Source organism: Puma concolor, chromosome A1, assembly GCF_028749965.1.
Source record: "Puma concolor isolate L17-30 chromosome A1, mPumCon1.1.hap2, whole genome shotgun sequence".
Lineage (NCBI taxonomy): Eukaryota > Metazoa > Chordata > Mammalia > Carnivora > Felidae > Puma > Puma concolor.
In genome coordinates this window covers 116681065-116696776 of record NC_141667.1, presented here as the reverse complement: position 1 = coordinate 116696776, position 15712 = coordinate 116681065, and the positions used below count along the sequence as shown (strand labels likewise).

Below are 15712 nucleotides of genomic sequence, written 5' to 3'. Positions count from 1 at the left end.
CATAGACCTTTTAATCACTGTCAGCCAGGTGGCAGTCATAAAAGTAATTATTCCTGATGGTATGACAGGTAACTGTAATTCCTGGTCACTTCACTCATCAAACCATTTAAGGACCATTTAAGAAGAAATATAAGCGATGATATTGCCAGAAAACCTTTGGTGACACCTTCTGGTAAGATCAGGAAAGTGCAAGCATCAAAACTAAAAGGTGTCAGTGATTTGAAACAAAATTCTTTCAACAAATACTACATTATTAATGTTCTTTTTTTTTTTTTTTTAACGTTTATTTATTTTTGAGACATAGAGAGACAGAGCATGAACGGGGGAGGGTCAGAGAGAGAGGGAGACACAGAATCTGAAACAGGCTCCAGGCTCTGAGCCATCAGCACAGAGGCCGATGCGGGGCTGGAACGCATGGACGGTGAGATCATGACCTGAGCCGAAGTCGGACGCTCAACCGACTGAGCCACCCAGGCGCCCCGACATTATTAATGTTCTTAATGTTACAAAGGACAATTGTGTGTGGGAGGGGAAAAAAACCAATTCTGATGACACCAAATTATAAAACTGATCGCAAAGAATCAGATTCGAAATGTGAAGCATTAGTAATATCTTACCTGATACATTTTGCTTATATTTTCATTTTTATAATTGCATAAGAGATATATGATAAAATAACCAAAAATACAAAAATAAGCTCAAGAATTCTTTCGGTAAATTAAAAAAAAAAACATTCTCAGTCCTAAGAGACTATTACATCTGATGTACTGGTAGCAGTTTATCTTAGTATTGTATTACCGAAAAAAAAAAGAACAGTTCAACTCATAATCAGCATGTCAGATTTGAAAAAAATACTCTGAATCTTACTTTAGATCCCTCAGTAGTATTTTAAAGTTCCTATCATGCAAATTTTGCACATGTAAATATTACTCATATATTTTTTCTTTTCTTCCATTACATTTTCTTACTAGAATACTATTCATCTTTGCCTATTTTGTAAACAGCCACTTTACTGAATTCTCTATTTATAATAATTTTTCAGTGAATTCTTTTGGGCTTTCAAGGTATGCAATGAAACAAAATTTAAACTCAAATTATCTTAAACTATCTGCTGGAATTTAAACTCAGTGAAGATAAAGACTATTTAATTTTACTGTTTTATCTCCAGCACCTAGCATATTACCTTGTACAAAGCAGGTAATCAAAATATATTTGTTAAATGAATTACATAAATGCATCTCACTGTAAATCTTACCCCAACCCCTCCCACAACATAGATGGTAAGCTGAGTCAAAAAAATCGGATACAAAAGAGGAAATAGTATTCATATTTTTTCTCTCCCACATACAAACATACAGATGCTATTAAGAAACTGGATATTTTATGGGGCGCCTGGGTGGCGCAGTCGGTTAAGCGTCCGACTTCAGCCAGGTCACGATCTCGCGGTCCGTGAGTTTGAGCCCCGCGTCAGGCTCTGGGCTGATGGCTCGGAGCCTGGAGCCTGTTTCCGATTCTGTGTCTCCCTCTCTCTCTGCCCCTCCCCCATTCATGCTCTGTCTCTCTCTGTCCCAAAAATAAATAAATGTTGAAAAAAAAAAAATTTAAAGAAACTGGATATTTTATATTCAAAGGACTGGATATTTTATATTCAAAGCTATACATTTTTGTTATATAATTGGATCTAGTTTAACAAAACCTTAATTGTGAAATAAATGTTTTATTTTAAACACTTACCTTTTGGATCTTAGATCTGATGAATCAAACTGGATATTCATAGGTCCAGGATTTATTTCATGATCTACTTCAGGGATGAGAAGATGCCTAGAATCACTATCCATATTTGCCATTTTTCTTAGCCTCTAAGCACAGATGAAGTCAGTCCTATATAAATCAGAATGGATAAAAAATTAAAAATTATTTTGCTACTAGTAAGTAATACATTTGCATGTATAAAGATACTGGAAAAATATAGGAGTTTGCTGATGATACCTTACTTAATGAGGTATATGCCTAAAATATTTTATCAGAAATTTGCTAAGTTGAAATGGAGTTACTGTTTATTTTTCAGATTAACTAAAAATAAGTGGAACAATCCATTTCCGGTAATAAAACAGATTAGCCTATTGGGGCCCATTTTCCTGCAGAAAGCAATTTAAATTATTGCATAAAATACAGAAAACCTCTTTTGAAAAGCATCAAAAATAATGATGAAAAACAGCTCAAGAAAATGCTTCTGTCCAGAGAGTATTTGTTGTACCAGGAGAAAAGGGACTGAGGTTTTCAAGGCCATGTGAAGTATTAGAGAAATAGAAGATAAAACCTATGATTCACCCAAAGTAAGGAATGATGTAGTAAGACACCATCCCCTCTATTTCCAATAACACAGCTGGGAGTACAAAGAGCTTTACCATCAATTTAGGGATTAACAAGCGGTAATAGTGTCTCACTCCCTCACAATGGAACTACAAACAAGATTTCTTGACACTGCCACAGGCAGTGTGTATGTGCACACGCACAAGCATGCATCTTCAGAGGGGGAAGTATTATATACCACAAACTGTGCTTCATGTGGATTTGCAAGGAGGTCAAAACACTTAAAGCTGTGAATATAAAGTTAACCTGCCTAATAGGGCTTCTAAGTAACTGCTAGAAACAAATGTAAATCTTTTCTGGGAGGACACAACTTAATCGTATGCCTCAAAGAAGACCTGCTAATAATCTTTCAAAGACAATGAACAGCACACAGTCAAAAATAACCTAGTATGCAAAGAAATAAAGGACTATTCATAAGAACCAGAATAAACAGCATAGATTCATAAAGACTTCAACTTTAGGGGTTATGAAAACAAGATCAGAAAACAATTATGCTACCTATTTTTATATATAAGACAAAGTAGATATATATACAGTGGAATATTACTCAGCTCCCCAGAAATGAAATCTTGCCATTTGCAAACACATGGTTGGATCTACAGAGAGTAATGTTAAGCAATATAAGCCAGTCTGAGGAAGAGAAATATTTTACGATATCACTCATATGTGCAATTTAAGAAACAAAATAGCAAACAAAGGGAAAAAAGTGACAAAACAAAAAACAGCCTCCTTTTTAAAAATTTATTTACTTTTGAGCGACGGAGAGGGAGAGAGAAAGAGGTAGAGAGAGAGGAAGAGCGAAAATCCCAAGAAGTTCCCACACTTAGCATAAGAGCCCCATCGAGGCAGGGCTCCTTCTCAGGAACTGTGAGATCATGACCTGATGCACAATCAAGAGTCAGAGGCTTAAGTGACTGACACACCCAGTTGCCCCAGCTGACTCAACTGTAGACAACAAACAGATGGTTACCAGAGGGGAGGTGGGCAAGAGGATGGGTGAAACAGGTGATGGGAATTAAAGAATATATTTATCTTAATGAGCATTGAGTTAAATACGAAATTGTTGAATCACTATATTGTACAACTGAAACTAATACAATGCTGTAAGTTAACTATACTGGAATTAAAATTTAAAAATAAACAATAAAATAAAACAAAGAAAAAAAGAAGATTGTAAGCACAATGTCTTCCTCATCATAGAAACTAAATTCAAGAGGGTTTCTTCCTTCTATTGTCAACTTGCTATTAAGAATTTTTTATTTAAGGGGTGCCTGGGTGGCTCAGTCGGTTAAGCATCTGACTTGACTTGATCTCACCATTCGTGAGTTCCAGTCCTGCATCAGGCTCTGTGTTGACAGCTGAGAGCCTGGATGGAGCCTGCTTCAGATTCTGTGCCCCCCTCACTCTTTGCCCCTCCCCCATTCACTCTCCCTATATCAAAAATAATCATTAAAAAAAAAGTTCAAAACTAATGAACTAGAAGATAAATCGGAAGAAACTATCCAGAAGGGCAGAGAGAGAAAAAAACAGACAGAAAATGTGGAAGATGGGTTAAGAGACGTGTGAGAAAGAATAAGAAGGTCTAACATGCATGAAATTGGAGAAACAGAGAGAAAGGAAATAACAGAGGTAATATTTGAAGAGATAAAGGCTGAGAATTTTCCAGAATTCATAAAAGATAACAAGAAATTTAACAAATCCCATGCAGAACTCATAAACAATCTTATCATAAGACTGGGAAAAAAAGAATTAAAATTCCAGACCAAAGGGAAAAAAAGTCAAGTGGTCTCACAGTGTTCTAAGGTCCTTGTATTGTCTGGATCAACACTGTACTTTGAATGCATGTTGTAATTTTAAAGGTAACTACTAAAATAGAAAACAGTATATAACTTAAAATCTAGTAGAGTAGGAAAAGAGAATGCTAAAAAAAATTGCAGACCTAAACAAAGGCAAGAAAGAAGAAAAACATAAAAGAGGTAGGACAAGTAGAAAACAGAGAGTAGGTAAGATCTTCCCATTCTTTCTTAAACCCATGCTAATCAGGCTATCTTCCCCATCACTACACAGAAAGTGTTCTACAGTACCAATGACCTATACCCACTGGTCATTTTTTTAGTCTTTAATTTACTTGCCCTATCAGAAAAAAGTCCCATAAAGGATCACTCTCCTCCTTAATAAACTAGATTCACTAGGGCTCCAGGTTTTCTCTATATCTCACTGGTCCCTCCTCCTTCTGTCTCATTTACTATTTGCTTCTTATGTCCCAGAATTCTTAAAACTGCAGAATCCCAAGGTTTTCTTCTCTGTATGCCTTCAGTTTACAGGTAGTTACCCAATCTCATGTAACAGGACTTATGTCATATAATACAGCAGCCACTAGTCACTTGTAGCTATTTATATTAATTTAAACGGTTATTAATATTAGTATTATTAATATTAATTTATAGTAATACAGATTTATATTAATTACAATTAATTTTTTATTACAATTAAATTTTTTAAAATTCAGTATCTGAGTTACACTAACCACATTTGAAGTGCTCAATAGTCACATGTGGCTAGTGGCTACCGTATTGCACAGTGTAGCTATAAAACATTTCCATCATTGTACAAAGTTCTATTGATCTAGACAATGACCACTTCCATGTTAACATTTCTAACCAGAATTCCTTTCCTTGTATATCAGACTTGTATATCTAACTGCCTACTTAACAGGCTTTTTAAAAATTAATATAATTGACAACACTGTATTAGTTTTAGATGAATAACAATGATTTGATATATGCATACATACTTCTTAACATCTTTATTTGCATATACAGACAACTAGTATGTCCAAAACTGAACTTTTAATTTTTTCCCAAAAAACTACCCCACCCATTGTTTTCCTGATTTCAATTGATGGCATCTCCATTCTTCCAGTAAATCAGGCCAAAATCCTTCAAATTTCCCATGACTTCTTTTCTCAGTGTACATTCAATCTATTAGGAAAATAGTGTTGGCTCTCTCTTCAAGTATATCCAGGATCTGACCACCATCATTTGTTACCAAGATTTCTACAACAGTTTCCTAATGGAGCTCCCTGCTTCTACCCTTATCCCTTTACAGTCTCTGTACATAGAAGGGAGAGTTGTAGAGTGATACAGTAAGGCATTTGATCCCACCCAACTGGTTTTTATCACTGGGGGAAGTGCTATTAGACCAAGTGAGTAAATTTGGGATGCTGAACATCCTACAATGAACAAGATACCTCCTACAATAAAGAATTATCCAGCCCAAAATGTCGAAAGTTCTGACGTTGAGAAATCCTGCTCTGGGGGGTAAAAGAAGAGGTTGTGATAGGGAGGGACTACAGAGGACCTTATATGGTGATGGCAAATCCTATTGTTCAACTTGATTCTGGTTATATGGCCATTTGCTCTACAATTAGACATGTATTAAGCACTTTTCTGTACGGATGCTGTATTTCACAAACAAGCACACACACACAACAGCAAACTCCGTAAAGTGAAATAAATAGGCTTTAACATTTAAAGGCATGTGCTTTACCTTTATTCCTCAACTATAAGTTATTATGATTATTCTCACTTTATAAATAAGGATACAAGGCACAGAGAAGTTAACCAATTACAAAATTAATAGGTAGGGGGAAGAGTTAGAATTCAAACCCAGGCAGTGTAAGCTCAGAGCCTGTACTCTTTGTCACTATGCTGTGCTTCTTTCTTGTTCTTTGCCCTTTCTCTGTCTTCTTTCATTTTCTTCTGTTTCTTATTACCAGATGATTTAACAAGTAAAGTTTTATTGGTGCTGTATTTGTTTAATGGAGTCCTATGTCTGCTGTTGTTATTTTTCTAAATATATATGTATGACAGAGTAGAAAGAAAACATGGTTTTTGAGTAAGCAATCCTTAGCTGTCACTCACTACCTATGTAATTTAAGATTAACCATTTAACTGCCATGAATCTATTTTCTCATGTGTAGAACTGAAACAATAACATCTACCTCACTAGTGTGGTTGAAAACTACATGAACTAATGAATATTATACTTAATACTTTGTAATGGGAAACTAAATGTTCCAACACATTATTATTCCTCTCTGAAAAATAAATGACAAAACTTGTGTTTTTACATATGCAGCCTCTTGAGGTTTTTTTCTTTTTTCTAAGTGAAAAATTCTGCAGTAATGAGGTAGAGAGAAGTAGGCAAATGTTGTCAAATGCTACTAATAAGTTTGACATGGATGTTGGCAACATATTCTATTCCCAGAATATGTGCATTTTCTTTCCTCTGTCTTTTCTTTCCATTTCTCTCTTCTGCTCTCCTGCCCAGCATTTAAGACAAAGCTCTCATTAACTTATTAGTCTTAGTAGAGACAAACAAATAATGTTGAAGAAGTACCTTACATAATGGTGGTTTTTCAAAAAAAGAAATCAAAATACTATCATCTCCAATCATAAAAGACTTTATTTCTGTATCTTCCTATACAGAGTACACAAGTAAAAATGATTATTTTAAGATGAGACAACTAAAATACTGAGTAATGGCAAACTCTGAACAATATATGCATTCAAAACTTCTCAGTGAGCCTCTACAATGTACTTAGGTACCAAGGGAAAAAAAATTTTTAATTTTTTTTTTAAATATTTTTTAAAGTTTTTTATTTATTTTTGAGAAAGAGACAGACACAGCATGAGCAGGGGAGGGGCAGAGAGAGAGGGAGACACAGAATCTGAAGCAAGCTCCAGGCTCTGAGCTGTCAGCACAGAGCCTGACGCGGGGCTTGAACTCACAGACTGTGAAATTATGACCTGAGCTGAAGTCGGATGCTTAACCGACTGAGCCACCCAGGCACCCCAAAAATTTTTAATTTTTTAAAATGATTTATTTTTGAGAGAGATAAATACAGAGAACGAGCAGGGGAAGAGCAGAGGGAGAAGGAGACAGAATCTGAAGCAGGCTCCAGGCTCTGAGCTGTCAGCACAGAGCCTGATGTGGGGCTTGAACTCACAAACTGTGAAACCATGACCGGGGCCAAAGTCAGACACAACGGACTGAGCTACCCTGGCGCCCCTAAATTTTAACTCATGGTTCCCATCCTCAATAAACTTAAAAAATATTATCCAGCCCAATAGAAGTCTAGAAATTAGGCAACTTATCCTAAATCACTTACATAATAAAACCTAGTAATATGTTAATTACCATTCTGATTTTCAGTTCATCATTTCACTTCTAATTAAAATCTATACCAATTGCTGGTCCTAGCTTCCAATTTAGCTTTGTAATATATCAGTGCAAGATTTTTAAAAAATGTTTATTTATTTATTTTGAGAGAGAGGGGGATAGAGAGCAAGGAGGGGAGGGGCAGAGAGAGAGAGGGTGAGAGAGAATCCCAAGAAGGTTCCGCATTGTTAGCATGGGGCCCAACGCAGGACTTGAACCCACAAACCAATGAGATCATGACCTAAGCTGAAACAAAGAGTTGGATTCTTAACCAACTGAGCCACACAGGCACCCTGCAGTTCATCATTTCACTTCTAATTAAAATCTACACCAATTGTTGGTCCTAGCTCCCAAATTAGCTTTGCAATAGATCAGTGCAAGATTTATTTTTTTTTAAGGCAAAAAGTTTACTTGACTGTTTAAAACACAGATTCACAATTTACATATTTGGATGTGAAGCATCAGAAATGATCCTGAATATCAAGTGTACATTATTCAGTGGTAATTGTTATTAAAATTTCATTAAGATGAAAGTAACTGAGACAAAGTAATTTCACCAAAACAGAGTTAGTTGAGAAGCAAAAACACAAACTTAATCTTTCAGTTCCTTCCTTTACATAATAAAACGAATTAATAATTCAATTGACTTGTTTGGTTTAAAATTTTAAAACTAATAAGCAGTAGTTTTCAAGATTACTTTGAACCACTAATTATAAAACTAGGAGTAATAGTCCTAACAAATTTCCTTAATTTAAAACTGCAGTGACAAATTAACTTGAAAAAGTTGTTCCCTGGATATAGAGAGAAGATATTCTATATAATATATCAATGAAGAATACATACTGAATTAAGGTGGACATAGGTATTAAAAACTTGGGAAAGAAATAAAGCTCTTGTAGAGAAGTTATGTCGTGTATTGGTTTGATATGATTTAAAATCTACGCGTTTACAATCTAAGTAAACTTGTTTTAATCCATCCCTTTATGACAAAGAAAAAAAAAGTTTTAGAAGTAAAGTCATTTTGATAGAAGAATGAAGTAATTGTGTCAGGATGTCATCATCTTGTCTGTTTTCACTGGTAAGAACTCAGTAGCTCAGCTGCTTATCAATAAAAACCTATGAGGAAGCAACTATGGCATGGGGACATCTGTACTGTAAATAGCAAGTATGTAAGGACTATCAGAATGTTTCCTGTAGGCAAGGCAGTTCTTTGCTGATCTAAAAGAGCTCTCCAAATACCTGGGGGCAATTAGCTCCTGCTGAGGTAAAGGCCACTTTTATCTGTAGTGGCAAAAGCCTGGTACAGCAGTGCCGAAAATCATCTTGCCCATTAACAGGGACAATGACCCTCTTTAGTAATGCACTTTAACAGGAGACTTTAACTTTTGCGCAGGTAGAAGGACATTAGCTCTGGTTGACTAAGCTGTCTCTCCCAAGTACCAACTCCAAAGCGTATACCTTAACTAAATTTGGACTTTATTCCTTTCATGCCCCCCTTGTCTTGAACAACAGGGTGACAGTCTATCATTGATTTGGAGTACGTAATTTCTTTATTGGCTTATTAAGAGACATTATCCTGTATACTATTGGTTTGTGAAATTCCCACAGTGAATCTATCTTACACAAACCCCTGACAGATACAATCTCAGTCACAGCATTAATTTGCCTCCTGAAAAAAACCAAGTTATTAGCTTTACAGAACTTTTAAAACATTCTCTCAAATTTCAAAAATTAAATATTTTAGGAATTGAAAAGATGACTGTCAGACAACTAGTATCCTTTTATTGAAAAGAATATAAGAACTGGGGGCGGGGGTGTCTGGATGGCTCAGTCAGCTGAGCATCTTGATTTCAGCTCAGGTCATGAAGCCAGGGTCATGGGATCAGTTTTAAAACTGAGAAAAACACACCCCATGTTGGGCTCCATGCTGAGCATGAAATTTGCTAAAAATTCTCTTTTTGCTCCTCTCCCCTGCTTGTGGTCTCTCTCTCTAAACAAACAAAAAACGGGGGGAAATTCATTCAAGAAAATCTAAGGCACATAAAAATTTTTCTAAAAATCTATAAATTCATTTGTGTAAACATTTAAAAGCATGCCAGGTACTGCTTAACTCTGTACAGAAATTTACTGTTATTTCTGAACTTAATAAAACTAAGCTTAATGAAATCTGTATACAGTGGGAGAAAAGTGATCAATAGAATTGCTAAGAAATGCTAGAGAAAAAAATTTAATATTGATAAGGAAACATAACCTTATTGCTCCTCAATCTCCAAAAACTGATAAAATTATCTTCAGAAAGCATTGCCAGGGTATTCTTTTATTTGAATTATATACAATGGTTAATTTGGGGCATGGCCTACTCTGATTTATTAAGTAAAGTGTGGTAGTTGAAAGCTCATGTCATACTCCCTGGATTTGAATCTTGGCTCTGCTAAGATTGGGCAACTTATTTAAATTCCCTAAGACTCACTGGTGTGGGGGATAATAAAAGTACTAGTCTTACAGAGTTGGAGATTTAATGAGATAATGTACGTAACATACCTTGCTCACAATGAGTATTCAAGAAATAATAACTATCATTTTATTTTTTGGCTTTTTAAAAGTAACTAACAAAATTCAACATTATATCTTGGCTTAACTTAGTGGCCTGAATAAAATCAGCTGACATATCTACATGCCTTTAGTATAAAGTGAGTAAACTCAGTAAGGTAAGAAAGATAAAGAAGTTGAGCTTTGAAGGATTACTGAACTGTCACAAAGAGAACAGACCTAAAGGAAATAATTAATTTCTGAAGAAGAAAACTAGGTGTCACTTTGGAGAAAAACTGAGAAAAAGACACACCAATAAATAAGTAATGGGAGTTGGAACTAACCTTTATTTACTGAACACCTACTACTGGCCTAAGTTTTAAATGTTTAATTGCAACTAATCCTTAGAATTTGGGAAGATGTATATATAACCTTCAAATTATAAAAAAAAGAAACTGAAGCTCAGAAATAACTTGTCCTGTATTACTTGGCTAATGAAGCCATAGCTGGGATGGAAACCAGGTTACTTTGGTCCCATATGTTATTTCCAGTATACTGCAATGTCTGCCTGAACTTAATGTTTTTTGTTTTTAAAGTTTATTTTGAGAGAGAGAGCATGAACGGGGGAGGGAGGGAGGGAGGGAGAGAGAGAGAGGGAGGGAGGGAGGGAGAGAGACAGAATTCCAAGCAGGCTCTGTGCTGCCAGAATAGAAACCAAAGAGGGGCTCGAACTCACTAACTGTGGGCTCATGACATGAGATGTAATCAATAATTGGTCACTTAAACAACTGAGCCACCTAGGTGTCCCTCAACTTAATGTTTTTAACCAATACTTTCTGCGGTATTGGTTCCTATGCTAAACTGAGAATGAAGTTGAGTTTAGGAAGAGAGGATTCTTGTAACTCCTGGAGATAATACTTTTGCTAAGATTAAATGTTAGGAAACCCAGAATGAGAAAAATCTAATGTTTATTTATTTTTTTGGGGAGGGGGGGAAGGGCAGAGAGAGAGAGAGAGAGACAGAGACAGAACCAGAAGCAGGATCCAGGGTCTGAGCTGTCAGCAAAGAGCCTGATGTGGGTCTCCAACTCAGGAACTGTGAGATCATGACCTGGGCCTAAATCAGATACTCAACCGACTGAGCCACCCAAGCGCCACGAGAATGAGAAAAATCTAGAAAGATCCTTTGATTTCAGTCAGTCTTACCAAAAAAAGAAAATCAAAGTTAAGGAACACACAAGGGGCATACAAGATTTGATATAAAGGTTCCAGTTTAATCACTTACGTCTATTTGTTCTAAACAAATCTGAAATTTTGTGGCATTGTCAAATTAGCTCTTTATTCCAAACAAGCAGAAAATTGATATCTCAATGATCTAGTCCCTAGTGCTTTTCAATAAAAGATTTAATAATATTCAAGTAAATACCAAGAATTGTAAGGAAATTGGTAATTTTCAGTTGCCTCAATTAGTCAATTAGCTTGAACTTCAAATATCCCAACAATGTTATTTCAAAGGAAACGTAATGCCTTTTTGAAAGTCTTGATAAGTAGAACTACTAGGTATTCTGAAGTTTGATAAATTAGGTTGAGAGGTAAATTAGCAATCCACAGCTAATATTATAATAACACAGAATAGTGCTATCAATGATTAACTGAAATGTTAAATAGCTCTATACCATCAATTTGCCATAGACCTAACACTGATAATAGGGAGCGAAACATGCAAAATGACATATACAGATATATTCACTTCCAATATCTCCCTCAGTCCTTTGAGTTTGAAAACAAGGTTCCAGGGGTGCCTGTGTGACTCAGTCAGTTACACTGTCCAGCTCTTGATTTTGGCTCACGTCATGATCTCAGTTTTGGGAGTTCCAGCCAGGTCAGACTCTATCCTGACCATGCATTCTCCCTCTCTACCCCTCCCCAGCATGTGCACTCTCTCTCCCTGTCTCAAAATAAATACACTTAAAAATAAAATAAAATAAAAGTCCCAGAAGAAAGGCTATTAATGTCAAAGCTAAGTGATTTAATGAGTCCCTAATCATGGACTTTAAAATTGGTTTCAGTATGGGGTCTCAATAGGAAAATAACAGTTTACTGACCTGCTTGCTGATGCCTGTGCTGAAAAATACTTTTCTCCATAAAAAGGACATAGGAAGTAACCAAAGAAAGTTTATATGACACTATTTTCAAAAGGTATTGACTATATCAGTACATTTCAAAGGATGTCAGCTTTTTCCACACTAGGCTCAGAAATGTCCTTTCACAATTCTTTGCAAAAGGATGGCTATAGTATCTGGCCAAGAGGCTAGGATCAATCTGTAATAGTACCCACTCATTTTTGCCCAAAGAAATGTAGAGGTGACCCCTGAATAAAGCAGGTGTTGGGCTGCTGACACCGACTTCCCTCCCGCCCCTAGTTGAAAATGCACATGTAACTTGTGACTCCCCCAAAACTTTACTAATAACCCCTTTTGACTGGAAGCCTTACTGATAACATAATTAACACATATTTTGTATGTTGTATGTATTATATACTGTATTCTTACAATAAAATAAGCTAGAGAAAACAAAATGTTATTAAGAAAATCTTAAGGAAAATACACTTATAGTATTATACTGTAAAAAATTCATGTCTGAGTGGACCTGTACAATTCAAACCTGTGTTATTTAAGAGTCAATAGTATTGTGGACCCACTCACTATACAAGTATTTATATGTTCCTCCTCAGAGACTGAAAATTAGTACTAATACCTCTGCATATGGTAGTTTCAGATACTGTAATTACATTTCAGTTTAACAGAGCAAGCATGGAAAATTTTTTTTTTCTGTAAGAGGCCAGATAACATTTTAGGTTTTCTGAGCCACATGATCTCAGCAGGTACTCAACTATGTCCTTTTGCACGGAAGACAATATACAAATGAGTGAGCATGCCTGTGTTCTAATAAAACTTTATAAAAAAATAAATACATTTGGTGGCAATGGTCATAGCAATGCTTATAGTTTACCCACCTCTGTATTGCCAATATAAAAGCCAATGGAACCATATCATAAAAAAGGCAGCCTGGTTAAATAAGTTATTTTGTGTATATGTGTTTTCCTCTATGTAAGTCTGTACCTGCTATAAAAAGTCCAGTAACAAACTTATCTAAACTTCTTCTGTATGAATCAGTTAATGATCAGTCAATAAGAACTGTAATGCTTCAATTCTGATGTGACTATTGAAACATGTTTCCAAACTGATCGATAAATGCTTCAAAAGGTGTTAAATTTGACAGTGCTGGAGGGCAATGTAGTCTAATAAAAGAAATTAGCAGCCAGAGCAATGCAATTGCACCAAAGAACCCACAATGGGAACACTAAATGCTTTCAAGTTATGTTTAGGCAATAAGAAAGAACGCTGATGGAGAAGTAAAATTTAAGTGTATTATAAAATGCAGGCCTAGTAGAAGTTTTTATCCTCCTAATGATTTTTTTTTAAGTTTTATGATATCTCCTTTTCAAAAAAATACTATAAATTATTATTTTATTTTGTAATTCAGGTTGGTATTCCCATGCTGTTTACCCTTTACTGTAAATATTTAGGGTATTGTCAATTAGCATACTATTTTTATATGACTGAGATATTCAGCATTTAAGATAGAAAGAAAAAATCTAAGGCTACAGTTCTCAGAGCTCAAGTGGGCATACATTGAGAAAGGAAAGGTGACATCTTAATTTACTACCAACCTTTTATATTACTACAAAGTTTGTAGAGATTTTTCTTCAACTTAAGACAAAGGTTTCTTTGACCTACTGAGAAGTTTCAAAATGTTCCCTTCAGGGATTTCTTGTTATTTTGCATATGTCAGCATTAAAAAGAAAAAAGGAGAAGCAACAGGTTACAATTTGCTGATCTACTGATCTCAGCAATAGATTAAAGCACTGCTTGACAGTCCTGAAAATTAGGTTTTAGTCAAGTTGGCCATTAATTGTTTATTTGGTGGTAAGGGAAGCAGTTCCTCCAGCTTGATGGACCTTGGTTTCCTCATCTGTAGAGTGAGGAGAACCTGCTTGACTAGATACTCTAAAAGGCCTCTTCCAGCTCTATTATTCTAAGACAGCTAAGATGTCAAGCCACCTACTATCAAGACACCGTGTCTCACATTTGAGCTAAGGAAAAGTGTGGCAAGGATTTAACTGTTTCGGCCCTCAACCCATTTGTGGTCCTCGCTCAAGGAACAAGGGTGTTTCTTCCCTGATCTGCTTTCTCCAACTCTTCCCTACTCGGGACAGGGAAAGGCTTTCCCACTGCCGCAATAACCCCAATTCTCCCCCTCACCCGGGTGTTTACCTACAGTCACCCTGCCTTGCCTTAAGGCTCAAGCAGGCATCGACTCCCCACAGCCCCTCGAATTCTCTCAGCCCCTATCGGATGGGAGTCACCAGAGCCAGAGAGGAGCGCGCGTCTCCCCTCCGGGGTGGTCTCCTCTGTCCCGACTTTGGCCTCAACGCTCCCCCAAGAAGCAACTGTTCGGGCGCATTTCACCAAAGAACTTCCCCGATGACAGCCGGCTCTTCAGCAAGCTCAGCGGTTCCCGCCGCTTCCCCTCTGTTCCTCCCACCCCCCACTCCCCGCTCCCTCCCGAGGGGTGATTTTGAAAAACTAGGGAACAAGGCCTACCTGCACCGGCCAAGCCCTCAATCTGGGGAAAATGGGCGAGAAAACGGAGACCCTTTCCTAAATCCACTCAACTTGAGGCAGGAGGGGGTTCTCCTCCCCTGGCCAGGAAGAGACAACAGCCTCGGCCGCGGGGACCGGCGGGGGATGGAGTTCTGAGCGCGCTGAGCCAGGCGCCGCTGCCAAACCTCCCGCCCCTGAGGACTACAACTCCCAGAGGCCTCTGCGAGAGCCAACGCGCCTTTCGCCGCAGAGCCCAGCCCCACTCCCGGCTTTAGGAGGTGGGGCGGTCAAGATACGCAAATCTCGTTTCCTCTGCTGCCTGCTGTTGGTTCCTGTGTGGGATGCTTCCCTGACGTTTAAAGGCATCGAGGACGAGGAACGCCATCTCCTGCAGTCTTTACACTTCCAGAGGTCACATAGGAAAGGGCTGACCTCCCATTATCAGTCTCTTTTCACAGGCCCTTCTGGCTAGTGTTCTGTACTGTCGTCACGTGCTTGAATCCCACGGACAACAAGGAAAACTGGTTTGAAAAATGTTGGGGTGGCACTCTCACTCTCATGTCTGGACACTTAGGTTTTTGTTGTTTTTTGCGTTTGTTTTCTTTTATTATTTTAATGCGTTGACGAATTTGTCTCCATGCTAAAAGAGGGGCTTTGGAGGTATATTTTGGCACCGTCTCCGCATCCCTACTAGTTTCTCCCAAAGCCACCTCAAATAAACCTATAATCTAAGTAAAATGAGTGTGCATGTTGTAACATGTCAGCCCAATCAAAGTCCCCTGGAAAGCATATAGCATCACCTATGCCATTACATAGGAAGCCAGTAGCGTCTTTTTCTCTTTTAAGAAAACAACCATAAAAACAAAAACAATAAAAAACCCACAAATGCATTGTAATGTGATAATCCAAAGTAACAAATCC

General features: G+C 37.1%; 1 protein-coding gene across 5 annotated transcripts in view; it reads right to left on the bottom strand.

The window, feature by feature from the left end:
- SLC38A9 (solute carrier family 38 member 9) overlaps positions 1-14923 on the bottom strand; it is an 82414-nt gene extending 67491 nt beyond the window's left edge. For 3 of the 5 annotated variants that reach the window (XR_015249116.1, XM_025923698.2, XM_086700869.1), the window contains exons 1-2: positions 14792-14923; positions 1735-1881 (exon numbers count right to left, since the gene is read on the bottom strand). Coding sequence is in view for 3 of the 5 variants with exons in the window: in XM_025923698.2 (XP_025779483.1) it covers positions 1735-1847 (113 nt within the window). In the remaining 2 variants the exon portion in view is untranslated. Of the gene's footprint in view, positions 1-1734; positions 1882-13857; positions 13958-14791 lie in introns of those variants that run through there. The other 2 variants (XM_086700849.1, XM_086700861.1) reach the window with 2 other exon arrangements.
- Between the last annotated feature and the right edge of the window lie 789 nt (positions 14924-15712).